Source organism: Pleurodeles waltl, chromosome 1_2 (genome assembly GCF_031143425.1).
Source record: "Pleurodeles waltl isolate 20211129_DDA chromosome 1_2, aPleWal1.hap1.20221129, whole genome shotgun sequence".
In the NCBI taxonomy this organism is placed as follows: domain Eukaryota; kingdom Metazoa; phylum Chordata; class Amphibia; order Caudata; family Salamandridae; genus Pleurodeles; species Pleurodeles waltl.
Window position 1 is genome coordinate 168,583,322 of NC_090437.1, and position 16,812 is coordinate 168,600,133.

The 16,812-nt window shown below is 43.0% G+C and overlaps 1 protein-coding gene across 1 annotated transcript in view; it reads left to right on the top strand.

The window, feature by feature from the left end:
- Positions 1–846: 846 nt before the first annotated feature.
- The window catches only part of LOC138298954 (zinc finger protein 248-like), a 117,468-nt gene continuing 101,502 nt past the window's right edge, over positions 847–16,812 (top strand). The window contains exon 1 of the mRNA XM_069236916.1: positions 847–1,111. Within this exon, the coding sequence (XP_069093017.1) occupies positions 1,088–1,111 (24 nt within the window). The 5' untranslated portion in view covers positions 847–1,087. The remainder of the gene's footprint in view (positions 1,112–16,812) is intronic.

Consider the following 16,812-nt stretch of genomic DNA (forward strand, 5'->3'; position numbering starts at 1 on the left):
TGTTTCTTTATGGGACACCTTATTGTGACAATCTGTTTTCTTTGTATTGTTCCTATTACTATTTTGTTCTCATTTTATTGTGCGTAACTTACTAGCTTGTTTTGGTCCCCAGACTTTATTGTTATACCTTTTGAATTTGTTCCTGCTTTGCATATATACTGGTTAAATGAATTTTCTAAAATATACCTTTATGTTTGAAGTAATTGATTTTTGTCTTCACTGGTGACTCATTTTGTCTTCACTGTTTCGGAAATGAAATTCTGATCACAGCTCTTTTACAATACCTCACATCCACTAATAAAGGGCCATACGAACATGGGAAGATATGGTAGCAGAAGATTGTTAGTCACTGAAGAGTAGGGAGCTAAAATAGCTTTGAAGGAAATTTAGATTTGACCCAAGCCGAGTTTAAGTCCTAAATGCTCTTACCTTTTAAATTTGTTCCTGCTTTACATTTATACTGGTTGGATTCATGATCCAAAATAAACGTTTATGGTTGAATTTAATTGATTCTCGGTTTTTCTTGTTGGTGTCACATTGGCTTTCCATTTTGGAAATAGGATTCTGATACTAGCTCCTCTATAACTCAGAAATCTTGCATCGCTCTTAAGTTAAATTATGCAGGGAAGCGGAGAGGCTGTATGCATCGATGCAGCTGTCTACGGAGATAACCCCACTCAGTGCTGACTACTGTGTGCTGAGCCTCTCGCTGGAAGAAACGAGAACACAAACTTCTCACCCATGAGTGCAATGAAGCGACATGCTCCCACTACGCATGCTCGGGTTGAAAGTGTTACACTGAGCATGCGCCATAGAGCATCATCTCTGCTCCGAAAGTGCCCGGTTAATTCTAGACCGAATGAGATGCAGGAGCTGCACAATAGATCGGAGCTGGCAGGTGTAAAAAGAGCCCGTTACTTTTCGGATAATTATCAAGGCGGAGTTTTTCGAGTTTGTCCGTCTAGCCTATTTTTTCCCCTCTCTGTGTAGGTACGGGGAGAGGCACTCGGCTGCTCCTCCTGATCCGTTATCTTGTTTAGGGACCCTCTGAAAATTCATCTTGAAATTTCCAGCAAGCAAGAGAGAAATGAACGGGCAAGATTCAGATGAGGTAAGTGTGAGTGACCTGTAAAGAAGTTTCAACATAATAACTTCAGAAATCTGTTGTACTTTTAAAACACCGGGGTAAAGCTTGCGGTGGCTGGTGAGTCGATGAAGATTTTTAGGTACCGCAAAGTAAGCAAATAAAATCCCTTACAGACGCCTGTCGCAAAGGCTGAAAAGCAGAAAAAAACTGCCCTAAATTTGAGCGCTACGTCTTTTTATTTTCAACTAACGACTTATATACTCATAGCTCCCATCTCGTGATGGTACAACATCGCAGTGCACTGAATATATGATTGTAGTTTGCTTTTTACTAAACGCGTATTTTAGGCTTGGATCAGTCTTCCTATTTTTTTTTTACGATGATCGTCAAAGTATGCCACTCGACCAGAGCACCTGTTTTTTTAATGGCCAGTGCCAGGACCAGTCGCACTTAAAGCCTTCGTATCAATGTAATATGTTTTAATTTGAATATAAATGCCTCTTTTCACATCGCTGCAACGTCCCGGAGGTCGGATCGATACTTTTGAAAATGTGCATCATATTAAAGTTTAATCTATCAAGTAGAACGTAGTTTCGGTACTTTCTGATAACCAAGGACAAGAAATTGATAATCTGTTGTCCTGGCACGTTAAAGAGAGTAAGTACTCACTTTGGTGAACTCTAACTCCCATGTTAACATCTAGCTGTGCTATTTAGGGTAGATGGACCGTTATGTTCACATGCTTCTGTTGCAGAAATCGTGTTTAATGCACCGTATCCAGTTTACCTAATATGTGCATTGCCACCTTCACCACTTAGGGCCCGATTTCATTCTTGGTGGTAACAATACCCTGTCGTAACGGCCACAGAGTATCTTCGCCGCCAAGAATGCGGTCCTCCTCCAGCATTTTACTGTGGGTTAATCACAGCAGAGACTACTCTGTCTGATTAACCCCTTCCCACAGCACTGGGGAGCAAGGGCAGTGGGAGAAATGACGATATGTCCGCCACCCAATTTGGATGGGTGGACATGTAGTCATTTTTAGGTTGAAGCCTTCCACACAGCTCTGCTGTCTAGTGAGCTAGACATCTCAGGAAAATTCAAAAAGCAATCCTGGGAATGCATTCCGTCCATGCTTATCATTGGCTTTGTGGTTTGTAACTAACATTTGCTTACTTTCAGTTTGTTTTAGGATTCCCAGCTTGAGTTTGTCCCTTCTCAGACCTGCAAACTCACATGGTGCCACCATGTGACACACTAAACAGACTCCCTTCAGAGGGTCACCTGGCGAGGAGCTGATATCACACAGTGGCAGGGAGAACAAGCTGAAAACTGCTGTAAGCAGTGTTTTCAGCTTGTTTTCGGAGGCTTTCAACTGCCGACATCCATTAAAGGGTGTGAAAGCACCACAGGACATCAGAAGCAGCCTCAGCAAGATTATTTTTTTTGGGGGGTGCTTGTGGTGGAGTCAAAAGTGCTGCTTAGGTACTTCTCCACACAAGGCCCTACCCTCCGTCACACGGTTAGATTTGTATTCAAGTTCGTAGGTCTGCGTCGCCCAACCCTGTTTATTGTATTCTTCCACCAGTACTGAATTTCTGTAAACAGGCCTTTAAATCTCACTCAGTTTCAGTCTTCCAGGGAGCTTGGTGTTTACTTTGCATTCTCTGATTTCAAAGTGAGAGGGTTTGTGTGACAAGTATGCTGGCTAATGGGGGAGTGCTTGAGGAAGGCAGTACAATGTTATTGTTTTCCAGCACACAACAACATTTAAATGTTAAATTAACTTGCAGATATTTCAGAATATATCAGAATTAAAAAAACACAAATGAAGCACATTTTTAAGTTATTCTGAAGTGTGGTGTAAACAAATATTTTAATACGAGTAAAAAACAAATCAATACACTAGGTGCTGCAGTTTCCACACATTATCTTTTGCAGTGAAAATCGTTTTAGCAGTAAAACTGTATGTCTGTGCAATTTTAATGGTCATTTCAACTGAAGATGTTTTGTCTGTATGGCAGTGAGCTATAACACCATGCATATTCTCTATGCCATTGCATTATATGACAGTCCACGGTACACCGCTCTAATCTAATATGTGCTGGAATGCCACTCTGCTCTATGCCACTGTACTCTACCGTGCACTACTCTACTTTACTCTGAAACAATCTACTCTACGTCACTGCACGCAGGGCCACTGTACTCAGTGCCACTACACTGAACCCCTCCACGCCACTCCACTCTGTGCCATCACTGCTCTGCATTACTGCATTCTACGCCAGTGCACCCTAACAACTTTACTCAAAATGAATGCATGCTACGCAACTGCACTCTATACCTATCTACTCTGCACCACTGCACTCTACACCACTATACTCTTCTCAGCAACACTTTATGCTACTGCAGTGTATGTCATTGTACTATACGTTAGTGCTCTCTGCCCCACTGTACTCTATGCCTCTCTAATCTGCACCACTCAACGCCACTGCATTCTACGGCACTCTTCTATATACCAATGCACTCTATGACAGTCTACTCTGCAACAGTGCACTCTCTCCCATTGAACTCTAAGCCACTGCACTCTATGCTATTGCACTGTATGCCATGCTACTCTACTGCACTCTACGCCAATTCACTAAACACCACTTTACTCAAAACCAATGCACTTTACGCCAACTACTCTGCCGCATTGCACCCTATGCCACTATACTTTACTCCGTAACACTCTAAGCCACTGCACTCTACGCCATCTACTCTGCTGCACTGCACTCTACGCAACTATAATCTACTCTGCAACACTTAATACCACTGCACTCTAAGCACTCTACGTCCTGGCACTCTACTCCACTCTATTCTACTCTCCACTACTGTACTCTCCACCACTACTCTATATGCCACTCCACACCACTGTCTCCCACTGCACTCCACACTATGAACTTTATGCCACTCTACGCCACTGAAATGCCCCACTATACCCTACTCTGCTACCCTTGATGCCACTGCACTCTATGCCAACAAGTCTGCACTGCTGTACTCTACTGTGTGCCACTCTATTCTGCACCATTCTTTTCTGTGCCACTGCACTGTGTGACACTCTACTCTGCAAGACTGCATTCTGTGCTAGTGAACTCAACACCACTCTACTCTGCAGCACTGCACTCTAAGCCACTGCACGCTACACCACTCTACACCATTGCACTGTATGTCCTTGAACTCAGTGCCATTCTATTCTACTGTGCACCTCTCCGAACCACTCCTGTCTGCTTCACTGTACTCTGCGCTCTGCACCGCTGCATTTTATGCCACTGAACTCTACAACACTGCAGTCTGCAAGACCGCACTCTCTGCCACTTACCTCATGGGCACTCTGCACCACTGCACTCTACGCCACTGTACGCTATGCCACTCTACACCATTTTGCTCTGTGTCAGAGTACACTCTTCAGGGTAGAGTGATATGGAGTGCACTATCAGTGCTCTCTGCACCACTCTGCCCTATGCCATTGCACTCTTTGTCACTGAATCTTACTCAGCACCACTCATATCTATGCTTTTCTACTGTATTCTACACCAATGCACTCTTCTCCACCACACTCTGCATCACTCAACACCACTCTAATTCATTCAGCACCACTGCATTCCACACCACTGCAATCTACATCACTCTGCTCTACGCCACTGCCCTCTATGCCACTCTACTGTACGTCACTGCACTCTATGCCAAGGCACTCAACAACACTTTACTCAAAACCATTGCACACTACGCCACTGCACTCTATGCCAGTCTACTCTTCACCACTGTACTTTACACCACTTCACTGTAGGCCACTGTACTCCACTCTCTGACCCAACACTCTATACGATATTCCACTCTATGATGCTCTAGTACATTAAACTCTACTCCACTCTGTGCCACTCCAATCTTCTTCACTCTACTACACTCCTCCGCTCTAAGGCGCTCTACACAACTCTCTGTATGCCACTCCATGCCACTTTACTCCACTTCGTTCTACGAGACACTACTCCACTCTACAGCACTCCACTCCATGCCCCTCGCCTCTCAACTCTACTCCACTCCATGCCATTCCACTCTCTAAACTAATCTATGGCACTGTATTCTGCGACAATCTGCTCTACGCATCGCTAATCTACTACACTGCACCACTCTGAGCAACACCATCTGTGCCACTCCACTATGCTCTACATCACTCCATGACAGTGCCACTCCATTCTATGACACTCTACTCCATTTCACTCCACTCAACTCCACATCACTCTCCACCCTTCCTCTCTATGACATTTTACTCCCTCCACGATACTCTGCAACACCCCATGCCATGCAACTCCTCTTCACTCCACCCCACACCATTCAACTCTACTCCACTGTACGCCGCTTGATAACACTCTCCTCTACTCCACTTTACGACACTCTCCTTTACCCCACTAACTTTTAGCCATGCTGAACATCAGCCACAAAGGTGTACAGTATGGCTAAAACGTATTGGCAAAGCCAATAACTCTTGTGTAGGCACTACCTGTTGGCTTTGCCAATGCTTATTTACTGTTTCCTACTGCTGGGTTAAACCTGGCGGTAAGAAGCAGTAGAAACATTTTAATGATCCCGCCATGGAAGAAGCACCCTATCACGAAGGAAGCATTACATTTTTTCTTTACAAAAAGAAAATGCAATACAGGGATTTTCTTTCTGAAAATAAAAATAGATCACTGCTTGTTAATGGGCTGCGTCCTTCCAACGCAGTCCTGTAAGAAACTGTAAAATGCATTGACAGGAACCCCCATGGCAGCTTTCCTGCCAATCCCTTTATAAATGACCAGCTGTGAGCCTGTCATTTATAAATTTGACGGGCCTAGTAGTCTCAGCCTGGCGGACGTAAAGTCTTCCACCAGGCCAATGGTGACTACTCCATCCGCCAAATATTAAATCGGGCCCTAAGTTATGTGATTATGGCATCATTCTCTTACTGTCTATGTTGATGATGAACTACTCATTGACAGGGCTAAAAAGGCTGCTCCAGCTAATCTTCGCACAACAAAAACATCACAAATAATTATTAAAATAAATACTAAAGCTTTGCACTGGAACACAACTCTTGTCAGCAAACACTGTCTACTTGTGGGACGGTAAGTCTTTTGATGGTATGACTGACAACTCTGTGTGAAGGTGCTGAAACGTGGGCCGCAGTCAGTTGCCCCGTTTCAAAGATTAACGTTTACCTTGAGCCCTGCTTCCTTTGATAACAATACTTTATTAGTTTATAGGCATTCAAGTACTGTATAATCAACATGCGATATTCCATACAAAATAGAACAATAAAATGACATAAAAAGGTAAACACGTGAGCATCCAAAAAAGCAGCAGTGAAAGTGTGTTCCATCAACACAATGCAAAAATAAACCAAAAGCCTGATTCTGCCGTATACATTTTTTCAGTTTTCACTTTTGGAAAACAAACACAAACTTGCAAACATTCTATAAAGTAATTAAGCAGTTCAATCAGACGTTAACATTTCGTGGTTTCTAAGCTTTTGCTAGCTCTAAAGTACCTTAGCATGGGAAATGAAAATATTTTAGCACTTTCATTCTAGCTTTGGAGCGATTCCATCAAAAATCATTGTATGTTCAACGCTGCATCTACTGGTTGGGCCTCTATGTTAGTTTAAAAAATTGGTCTCAACACATCTTACGTTGAGATGACAGTATCTTGAGTGTGGTCAGTGAATGAATAAACCCTGAGATGCCCTCTGTGAAAACAGCATTAAGACACATTTTTAACAGAGCCTTGACTCCTCTATATAAAACTAACTTGGTAAGTGAAATTCTTTCACGGATAGATACCGGGCTTATTTCTGTTCTCATGTTTCCTGGGATGCCTAAAGATATTCCTAGAGTTAATATTAGGATGGAATTTTGAAGAACTTCATTTCCGTTGTGTTGAGTAACCCACTCATACTTTACGGCTATAGGAAATGAATGAAAGTACTTTTGCTTTATTTGTATTTTAACTTGGCATATAAACATTGGGTTTTGACAAGTATTTTTATAAACGACTGTCAGGCCATGTCTGATGGTCCCAGTGAACTCTAGCAGAAGTGGCAGTCCTTGTGACAAATACTGTATGTTGATGCTGGATCCTCTGGCACTAGGTACTTCTGTATGCTTATTAAAATCCCAAGTGCCTCTTTTTAAGCTTTGTGTTTCAAGGTGTAACAAGGCCAAAGAGGCAATAGCTTCTATTGTATGACTATGATGTCCGTTTGAAAGGTCATTCACAAATAACACAGAACTAATGCCCAATTAATTGATAAACTAGTCGGTACTACATCTGTATAAAAGAGTAGGAGTTCTGTTCATTTAAGATTCAGTAGCTATGTTAAGTATGATCATTTGCTAGTTACATACATTTCTATCCACTGTGGATGATTAGCAGTAGTTGCTGTTCGATGTCAGAGGATACATTAAGAAGAGTACATGGGAAAGTCTGCATGTTCAGTATCTTAAGGGAAGTTTGTTCCCTTCTTCCTAGCCTGCACACCCACTTCAGAAGGTTTTGTGAGTGAATCTGTTCAGTCGTACTTCGAATTTGGTGGGTGCACTATAGCACCATCTGTTTTCTGAGACTTCAAAGTTCGTTTTTAATTCTTCCAGCAGAGGGGTTGCTGCAGCGGTTGGGGTGTCCCATACATGTGTGATGGTGCAAGAAGAGGTGCCCGGTCTCAGGGAATCAATACTGTTTGCTGTGGAAGTGTATGGTGCTAGTCTGGGTCTCAACAAATGGAAAACAGTCTTTGAGAAAGGTTTTCAGGTGAAGTGATTGCATAGGCTTGTTGGTGGTAATCCGCAATGGGAAAAGCACCAAAAAGCCCACAAACACGAGGGCATGGGAGGAAGAAAAGGACAAAGGGAAGCAAGAGGACCTGGTCAGCCCATTGAAAGACATTTGTGCATTCAAGGAAATCTTGAGCTCTTTCCTAATCATTGTCTCAAGTGCAGTAGCCCACGGGCTCTCTCTAAAAGTAAACATTGAAAGAGGCAGCAAACTACTATCTCTGACTCACGGCGATGGTAGTACCCATGGCAGGGGTCAAAGCAGCTGATCGTTCTTGAGATATTTTAGGGAGGTACTCGACCTACTAAACAGTCTGAATCAGCCTGTGGCAGAGCAACAGTAGGCTTTCTTTCTCAGGCATACTCTGTGCCCGACTCTCCTATCTTTTACTCCGCAGTTTTGGCTTGAGTTTCATCCACAAGTAAAAAGGTGAACGAAGAACTAGGCTCACAAGACTAGCTTGTTTTTAAAATTAGTTTTAGTTTGTGCCTGACCCACTGCCTGCTCAGACAAACAGACTCCTTTAAATTCTGGAGGGAACCAGTGTGAACAGTACATAGTCCAGTCTCATGGTAACCAATTTCAACATAACTCTTGCAGAGTCCAAGAATCTCTAATAAGGATAGACACCTCTTAATGCTAGCAGGAAGTGTGAACTTGCTCAAAATTAACTGCAGCTGTTGCTAGGGCTGAATTTGTTTTGAGAGAGCTGTATGCAGGACCCAGAGATGGGTAGGGAACACGGCCAAGTTGTCAGAGGGGAGGGGAGCTGGCCATGTTACTAGTCACCTCTTTTGTGTTGTATCTTCTTTTAGGCCCTGTGTGAGCTTTTTGGGAGGAGTGGGATGAACAACCCACATTTGCCTCTTTCAAAGGTATTCCAAACAAGACATTGTGCTCTTGTGGGCATTTGGCGTAAAAGACTGACAGCATTTTATGTCCCCTGTCCCAGGGTTTAAATGATGACATACGGTCTACGACCAACTTAATCCACTGGGATTGTAACCTTACTATGAGATGTGGGGTGACTTGTCACGACCGGCGCATCTCTCATCTACAGTCTCCAAGTCTTGATACATAAACATTTTACTAATGCTTTTCTGTTTCTCCCCTAGTGCCATTGCTGTATGATGGTTTCATATATATATTGTTTCATGCCCCTGGTGAGGGACCAAAGCAGTTTTAGGAGTCTGCTAGTGTTCTACTGCATGGGATGTGCGTGGATGGAAGGGTGGCGGCTTTGTAATGTGGTCTGTGTGAATGGTATTTTGCTGTCTGTCATGCATGCATTTTATTGTTTTGCATGACGTTTGGCTGCTCCTATGTGGGTTTTGGTACCTTTGCTATTGTGGTACAGTGCCCTGCCCACTGTCCTTTTCTCTGTTGACCCCTTCCGTTTGTGCTTTTTTATGATAAATGCTTCCAATACCTAAGTTTCTTTGGACATGCTACTCAGACAAGGCCTGGTGTCCAAATGTTTTATCACTTTTTCCACCTTTTCTACTTAATTTGAAAATGAAATGTTGCCAGGCAGTGGCACGTCACGCCACTGGGACCTGATACACATGCTCACCTATATAGGTGGGGAGTGGTGTCAACAACGACTCTACTGGACATCAGGCTTTTTAGAAGTTTGTTCTCCACTATTAACGTGAAACCAATACCACACAAGTTCCTTAAAAAAAAACCAGCTTGCAAGCCTGTGAGCTTTCAGGAGACCTGTTTACCAGCACATAGTTTATTGTGCTCAAAGTCATGCAGGGATCAAAACGTAAAGGCTTTTGTACTTGCCTGCCCATGTACACTTGTCTTGGTCACCCTTCCAGATCGAGCATGATGCCTTCAGTGGCCATTATGAAGTTCCTTTTTTAGTTCACAATGTAATGCATACATATAAAACCAATAGAAATATTGAACACGACCACCCATAAGGTGGCAGTGTGCTAATGTTGTGTAACTAATTTTGGAATGTTTCTGTGCTACTCATACCAGACATTCTTTATTAATAAACTATTAGAATGCTGCTTTGGTGATATACACTAGAAAGAACTCAAATGATTGAAATACTTCACTTTTTTTCTACTGGCGAAGAACCACATTCATGTACTTCCACTCAACCAGACTTTGGCATAACGATTTCTGCTGAGAAGATGGCCCATGTAACACCTAGTGCTAACCCACAGGTTTCATTGGTTTCGTCGATCATTAATCCTTCCTAACACAGAATACTGATACTTGTGCTAGCCTTGAATTTTCATGATACATCAAAAAGCAAAGCAATTCCATTCTCCTCCTCCACAAACACCTTTGGTCGTTGCTCTCCGAAATCCAGTCGAAGCCAGATGACCTTCTTTCAGCTTCGTAAGCATCATCAAGTGTTATTGGGTGGAAGAGAGATATGATGTAATGGAATTTATTTAATTATGAATGTGGTCAAGATTTCATTTGAGTCTGCAAATATCAGTTCCTTAGGTTGCATGGTCAAGGTAGACAGAGGATTTCTGTGTAATTACTGTAATTACTAAAGAGGCCAAGCATTCCTGCTCACCACTGAAGTCTATGATGCTAGTGACAATATTGTGCATTTCTTGCATTAATTGGTCCGTTGCTCTCATAAACTTGAGCGTCACCCCTGTTAATTTGCCCATTTTCTATGTGCGACGTTCTGAAGACTTTCTCTTCTATAATTCACCCACTCCAGACTCTACCTGCTTACGAGTTTAGCACAATTTTAGCTCCTTTTGTTTCATTCAGAATAAGATGGGTGTTACTTTTTCCATGATATTGACTTTAGCTGCTGTTACCCTATCTCTATGTGTAACAATCACCCTAATACAACAGAATGTATTGTTGGCGAGCCTTCATAAGCGGATAACTATTTGAACACACACTATGTAGTGGCTGTATGGGACTCGTGATTTGACTAAAAAGTGTACCTCTATAGTTTAAAGAGTACTCTGTGACAGGTTGTTTTGTGTTTTCCGGTGTTCATTAGGGTAGGAAAGTATCATCTTGCCTGGCATGTTATCCCCATTTTTACATGTATGTAAGTTTGTTTTTGCCTGTCTCACTGGGATCCTGCTAGCCAGGACCCCAGAGCTCATAGTTTGTGGCCTGAATGTGTGTATCTGTGTAGTGACTAACTGTGTCACTGAGGCTATGCTAATCAGAACCTCAGTGCTTATGCTCTCTCTGCCTTTAAAATTGTCACTATAGGCTAGTGACCATTTGTACCAATTCTAATTGGAATACTGGAACAGCCTTATAGTTCCCTAGTATATGGTACCTAAGTACCCAGGGTATTGGGGTTCCAGGAGATCCCTGTGGGCTGCAGCATTTCTTTTGCCACCCATAGGGAGCTCAGACAAATATTACACAGGACTGCCACTGCAGCCTGAGTGAAATAATGCACATGTTATTTCACAGCCATTTTCCACTGCACTTAAGTATCTTCTAAGTCACCTATATGTCTAACCTTCACTTGCTGAAGGTTAGGTGCAAAGTTACTAAGTGTGAGGGCACCCTTGCACTAGCAAAGGTGCCCCCACATAGTTCAGGGCAATTTCCCCGGACTTTGTGAGTGCGGGGACACCATTACACGTGTGCACTACATATAGGTCAATACATATATGTAGCTTCACAATGGTAACTCCGAATATGGCCATGTAACATGTATAAGATCATGGATTTGTCCCCCATGCCAAATCTGGTATTGGGGTGCCAAGCCCATGCATCCCCGGGGCTCCACTATGTACCCCGGGTACTGCCAAACCAGCTCTCTGGGGTTTTCTCTGCAGCTACCGCTGCTGCCACCCCACAGACGGGGTTCTGCCTTCCTGTGGTCTGGGCAGCCCAGTCCCATTAAGGAAGAACAAAGAATTGCCTCTGAGAGAGAGAGTGTTACACCCTCTCCCTTTGGAAATAGGTGTTAAAGGCTGGGGAGGGGTAGCCTCTCTCAGCCTCTGGAAATGCTTTGAAGGGCACAGATGGTGCCCTCCTTGCATAAGCCAGTCTACACCAGTTTTGGGAACCCCCAGTCCCTGCTCTGGCGCAAAACTGGACAAAGGAAAGGGGAGTGACCACTCCCCTGTCCATCACCACCGCAGGGGTGGTGACCAGAGCTCCTCCAGTGTGTCCCAGACCTCTGCCATCTGGAGGCCTCTGAGTGGCCAGTGCCAGCAGGTGACGTCAGAGACCCCTCCTGATAGGTGCTACCTGACTAGTTGGCCAATTCTCCTCTGAGGGCTATTTAGGAACTCTCCAGTGGGCTTTTCCTCAGATAATGACTTGCAAGAATTCACCAGAGTTCCTCTGCACCCCTCTCTTCGACTTCTGCCAAGGATCGACCGCTTACTGCTCCAGGACGCCTGCAAAACTGCAACAAAGTAGCAAGAAGATTACCAGCAACATTGTAGCACCTAATCCTGCCAGCTTTCTTGACTGTTTCCTGGTGGTGCATGCTTTGCCTTCATCCTGCACTGGAAGCCACAAAGAAATCTCCAGTGGATTGACGCAATCTTCCCCATGCTCCAGCAGGCACCAAACTTCAGCGTCACCGGTACACTGGGACCCCTCTTATCTTGATGAGCGATGCCCCTGGAACACAGGTGGTGGACCCAAGTGACCCAGACTGTCCAGTGGTCCAACTGTCCAAATTTGGAGGAGTTATGTCCTTACCTCCCCTCTCCAGACAGTAATCCTGTGCACCGCGTGAACTGCAGCTGCTAGGGCTTCTGTGCACATTTCCAAGGAATCCTTTGTGCACAGCCAAGCCCAGGTCCCCGGCACTCCGTCCTGCATTGCTCAACTCCCTGAGTTGACCTCCAGCTTCGTGGGACCGTCTTTTGCCGTGTTGAGACGACCGCCGTGTTCAGACTTCTTGAACCCGTGTTGAAGTGCTTCTGTGGGTGCTACCTTGTTGTGCGTGGGCTCTCTACGTTGCTGAGGGCTCCCTCTGTCTCCTCTCCCAAGTGGCGACATCCTGGTCCTTCCTGTGCCCGGGCAGCACCCTTTTTCTTCAACTGTGACTCTTGCAGCTAGCAATGCTTGTTTGCGGTCTTTTGCCAAAGAAACAACTCTGCATCCTCCGGGCTGTGGGACATCTTCTGCATGAAGGAGAAGTTCCTAGCACCTTTCATTGTTGCAGAATCTTCAGCTTCTTCCATCCGGAGGCAGCCATTTTGCACCTTCATCCTGCCCCCCTCTCCCGGAACACTTTCACGACTCTTGGACTTGGTCCCCTTCCTTTGCAGGTCCTCAGGTCCAGGAATCCGTCTTCAGTGCTTTGCAGTCTGTTGTGGTCTTTGCAAAATCCACTATCACGAGTTTAGTGTGTTTCTGGGGAAATAGAGGTACTTTACTCCTACTTTCCAGGGTCTTGGGGTGGGGTATCTTGGACACCCTTAGTGTTTTCTTAGACTCCCAGCTACCCTCTACACACTACACTAGCCTAGGGGTCCATATGTGGTTTGTATTCCACTTTCTTAGTATATGGTTTGTGTTGCCCCTAGACCTATTGCATCCTATTGTATTCTATAGTGTTTGTACTTCTTTCTGACTGTTTTACTTACCTGATTTTGGTTTGTTTGTATATTATGTGTATTTTACTTACCTCCTAAGGGAGTATATCCTCTGAGATATTTTTGTCACTTTGTCACTAAAATAAAGTACCTTTATTTTTAGTAACTCTTGAGTATTGTCTTTCTTATGATTTGGGGCCAGATGTTCCAAACTTTTTGCACGTCGCAAACAGCGAAATTCGCTGTTTGCAACGGGCAAAAAGCACATCGCAATGCCCAATCCCCGTTTTGCAAGTCGGTAACCTGTTTACTTTCATTGTTTACTTTGGAATCTTGATGCATGGATGATAAAGCACTTTCTAATGCCAATTAACCAACATGGAACTTTGGTTATTCTAAATGGTCATGTTTAACATATAATTTAAACCTAGTTACAGATACATTTGTAATCAGATTTAATTATGTTGGTTTTTGAGCCTTGATGAAGTCAAAGCAAATACTGTTCGCACGACGAAACATGTGTTAGCTGGACTGTTTGGAAGTGAAGAACATACTAAATAAAACAAGTGGATCTGCTGTACTAAGAGATACGGACAATGGTCATATTTATCTGACATGAGTGCCTTGGATTGTGCGTTGCTTTTTCTCTTTAGAGTGTTTGTGGAGGAGTGGGGTGGGTCCTCCTTCCAGGAGCACCGTGGAGACATTTTTGATTTTTGAAAACTTTGGGTGGAATAATTGTGAGCGCCATTCCTGTAAACACACCCTGTCGTATTGTTATATGAATATTTTTGGGGAATACTAGCATTCAACACCTGTTACTAGTTGAGGCTTCAAAGAAATTGCATCTAAATTATTTTCTAGTTATACTTCTTTGTGAACATTTTGGGCATGATTATGACCTTGGCAGATGGGATACTCAGTCACAAACGTGACGGATATCCCGTCTGTTGTATTGCAAGATCCATTATATCCTAAGGAACTTGTAAAACAGCGGGTGGGATATCCGTCACTATTGTGACGGAGTATCCCATTCGCCAAGGTCGTAATTAGGCCCTTTATTTTGAAAGGAAAGACTCCTCAGTCTTGCTTTCAAGCTTTTGCAAAATTTGCATCTAATCAGAGAGAATTCTGGGAACAATATATGTAGATTCATATTGTGAATCTTTACAATTGTGCATACACACTGGAGCCACTGTCAGCAGTACAGTCCAGAATTGCACCATTTCCTTAGAGCTCTCACCATAATAATAAAGGATTTGCATTAATGAACCATAAATACAAGTTCGAAAAGCATTAACATATGGATGCAAATATTACCTTAACTGCAGACAATGGTGCTGCACGGTTTGGGATTACTTGCTACAAGGACAAAATAAATAAGGAAACCCGTTGTGCTTGACCACATACATTATGTTTTGAGAGTCAGGCTATAGGAATTCTACACCCCTGCCTACCTGTATGACCCTGACAGTGAAACACCATCCATCAATCACAAATTATATTTAAGAACTACACACCCATTCCATTGTCCAAAATAGGTAACCTTGCACAATCAACATTTAGAAAATGGATAGTGATCCTGTAAGAGTATCTAAGAGAACACTGAATATCATATCTAGCCTGCTCTAACAATGTAGATAGGGGTAAATGTGGCAACTGTAGAAGCCTTGTAGCAATAATGCCACACGCAATGTATCTATGCTATCCTGGAATGAGTCTCAACTCTTCATTTTCCGCAGTATACCAGATGTACTTGGCAAGATAGGCTTATAATCCAAATGGTCAAGTTTGGTTGAGATTTTCTGATGTGCCAAATTCGTCAGTAGGATCAGGCTTAAGTAAGTACTGATATTTAGAGTAGCAACAGCCTAGTTCAGATTCTCGAGCATAGTAAACATTAAACCCACAGAACAGCTGTTTCAAATGGCTTGCTAGATAGAATGTGTGTTACACTTTTACAGGTCCCTCTGTCCTCATCTTGAGCATGCATGGCACAGCAATATTTAGTCCATCTTCAATGCATTAGTTTGCTGCTTGGCTCAATGCTGATGCAAGAAGGATCACTCAGTAGTGATTGTTAACATGGAGACCTTTAGACACCAGATTTAAATGCCAACATGATCCCTCAGCCAATGAAGTGGTAGGTTTGTGAGGAAAGTCAAGAAGCTTGCTGTTCCATCTAAGGAGGAAGGGGGAGGTCCTGGCAGACTGTTTTTTGATTGTGTCGAGCATGACTATACGGTTTTTGGGGAACCCACAGTAGATTATTGCAGTAGTTGAAAAGTGACCTGACAAAGGATCTTGTTGGCTTCATTCTGTGATCAGTATGAAGAATTGGACGGGTTTTTTTTTTGTTGAGAAGTTACACATTTGCCTCCTTTATCACTGCACTAACTTAGGGAGCAAAAGTGTGATTGACATCAAATAATTCACAGGTTCTTATATTTTAGCTGAATTGAAGAGAGGGGTACGAAAGCCAGACAGCAAGCCAAAGGGCAGTAAGTTGGGCTCAGGGTTACATAGTACTAAGTTCCCAGTCTAGAAATCATTTATACACAAAAATCTGTTTCATCCAGTGGAATATATGTTCCAAACGTGACATGATGTTGGTGGGATTCTCCTTTATAATAAACCAGGCTTCTTTATATTAACACAATCACTTATTCTTACATTAGGATTCCAGACAGCATGTGTCCTCCCCATCCATCCCTTAGCTTTAAGCTGTCTTCTAAACGTATTTTTTGCAGTTTTTCCTATTTTCATGATTTTTTTACTAAATTCCCTTGACCATGTGAGATTAATTTTAGCATGAGGTATGTGTTTTTTTTATTAATTCCACATGAGAAGTAACTGATACACATTTGTAGGCTAACACCACAGCCTTTCCACTAAATGGTCCTTGACATCAATTCCATTAACTAGAGCTGTTTAAATTGCTTCACATCCAACCATCTAAAACCACTCTATCAAACCGTTGTTCTGTGGTAAATACAATTGAGTTATTATCCAATTAACTCCAGATTTAATCAGAAATTCTTGCATCTTTATTGACAGGACCTACACACCCTTGTCTATGTCTACAGATACCAGCAACCCTTTTCTGTAAAACTCATCCCTTATAATCTGGAACACAGCATCTGTGATGGGGTCCCTTACAAACCTCAGGTCACCCTACTTTGAAGAATAATCATTAATCACTAGAATATATATCATGCTACCTTTGATCACTTTGTGGTTCAAATCTATTTTTATTCAGTTGCACAAGGATACACATGCGCTCACCTACATCCAGCGGCTGGTGTGGTGCAGTAGAAAGGAACAAAACAACTAGTCTGATTTTAACATAGCGAGAAA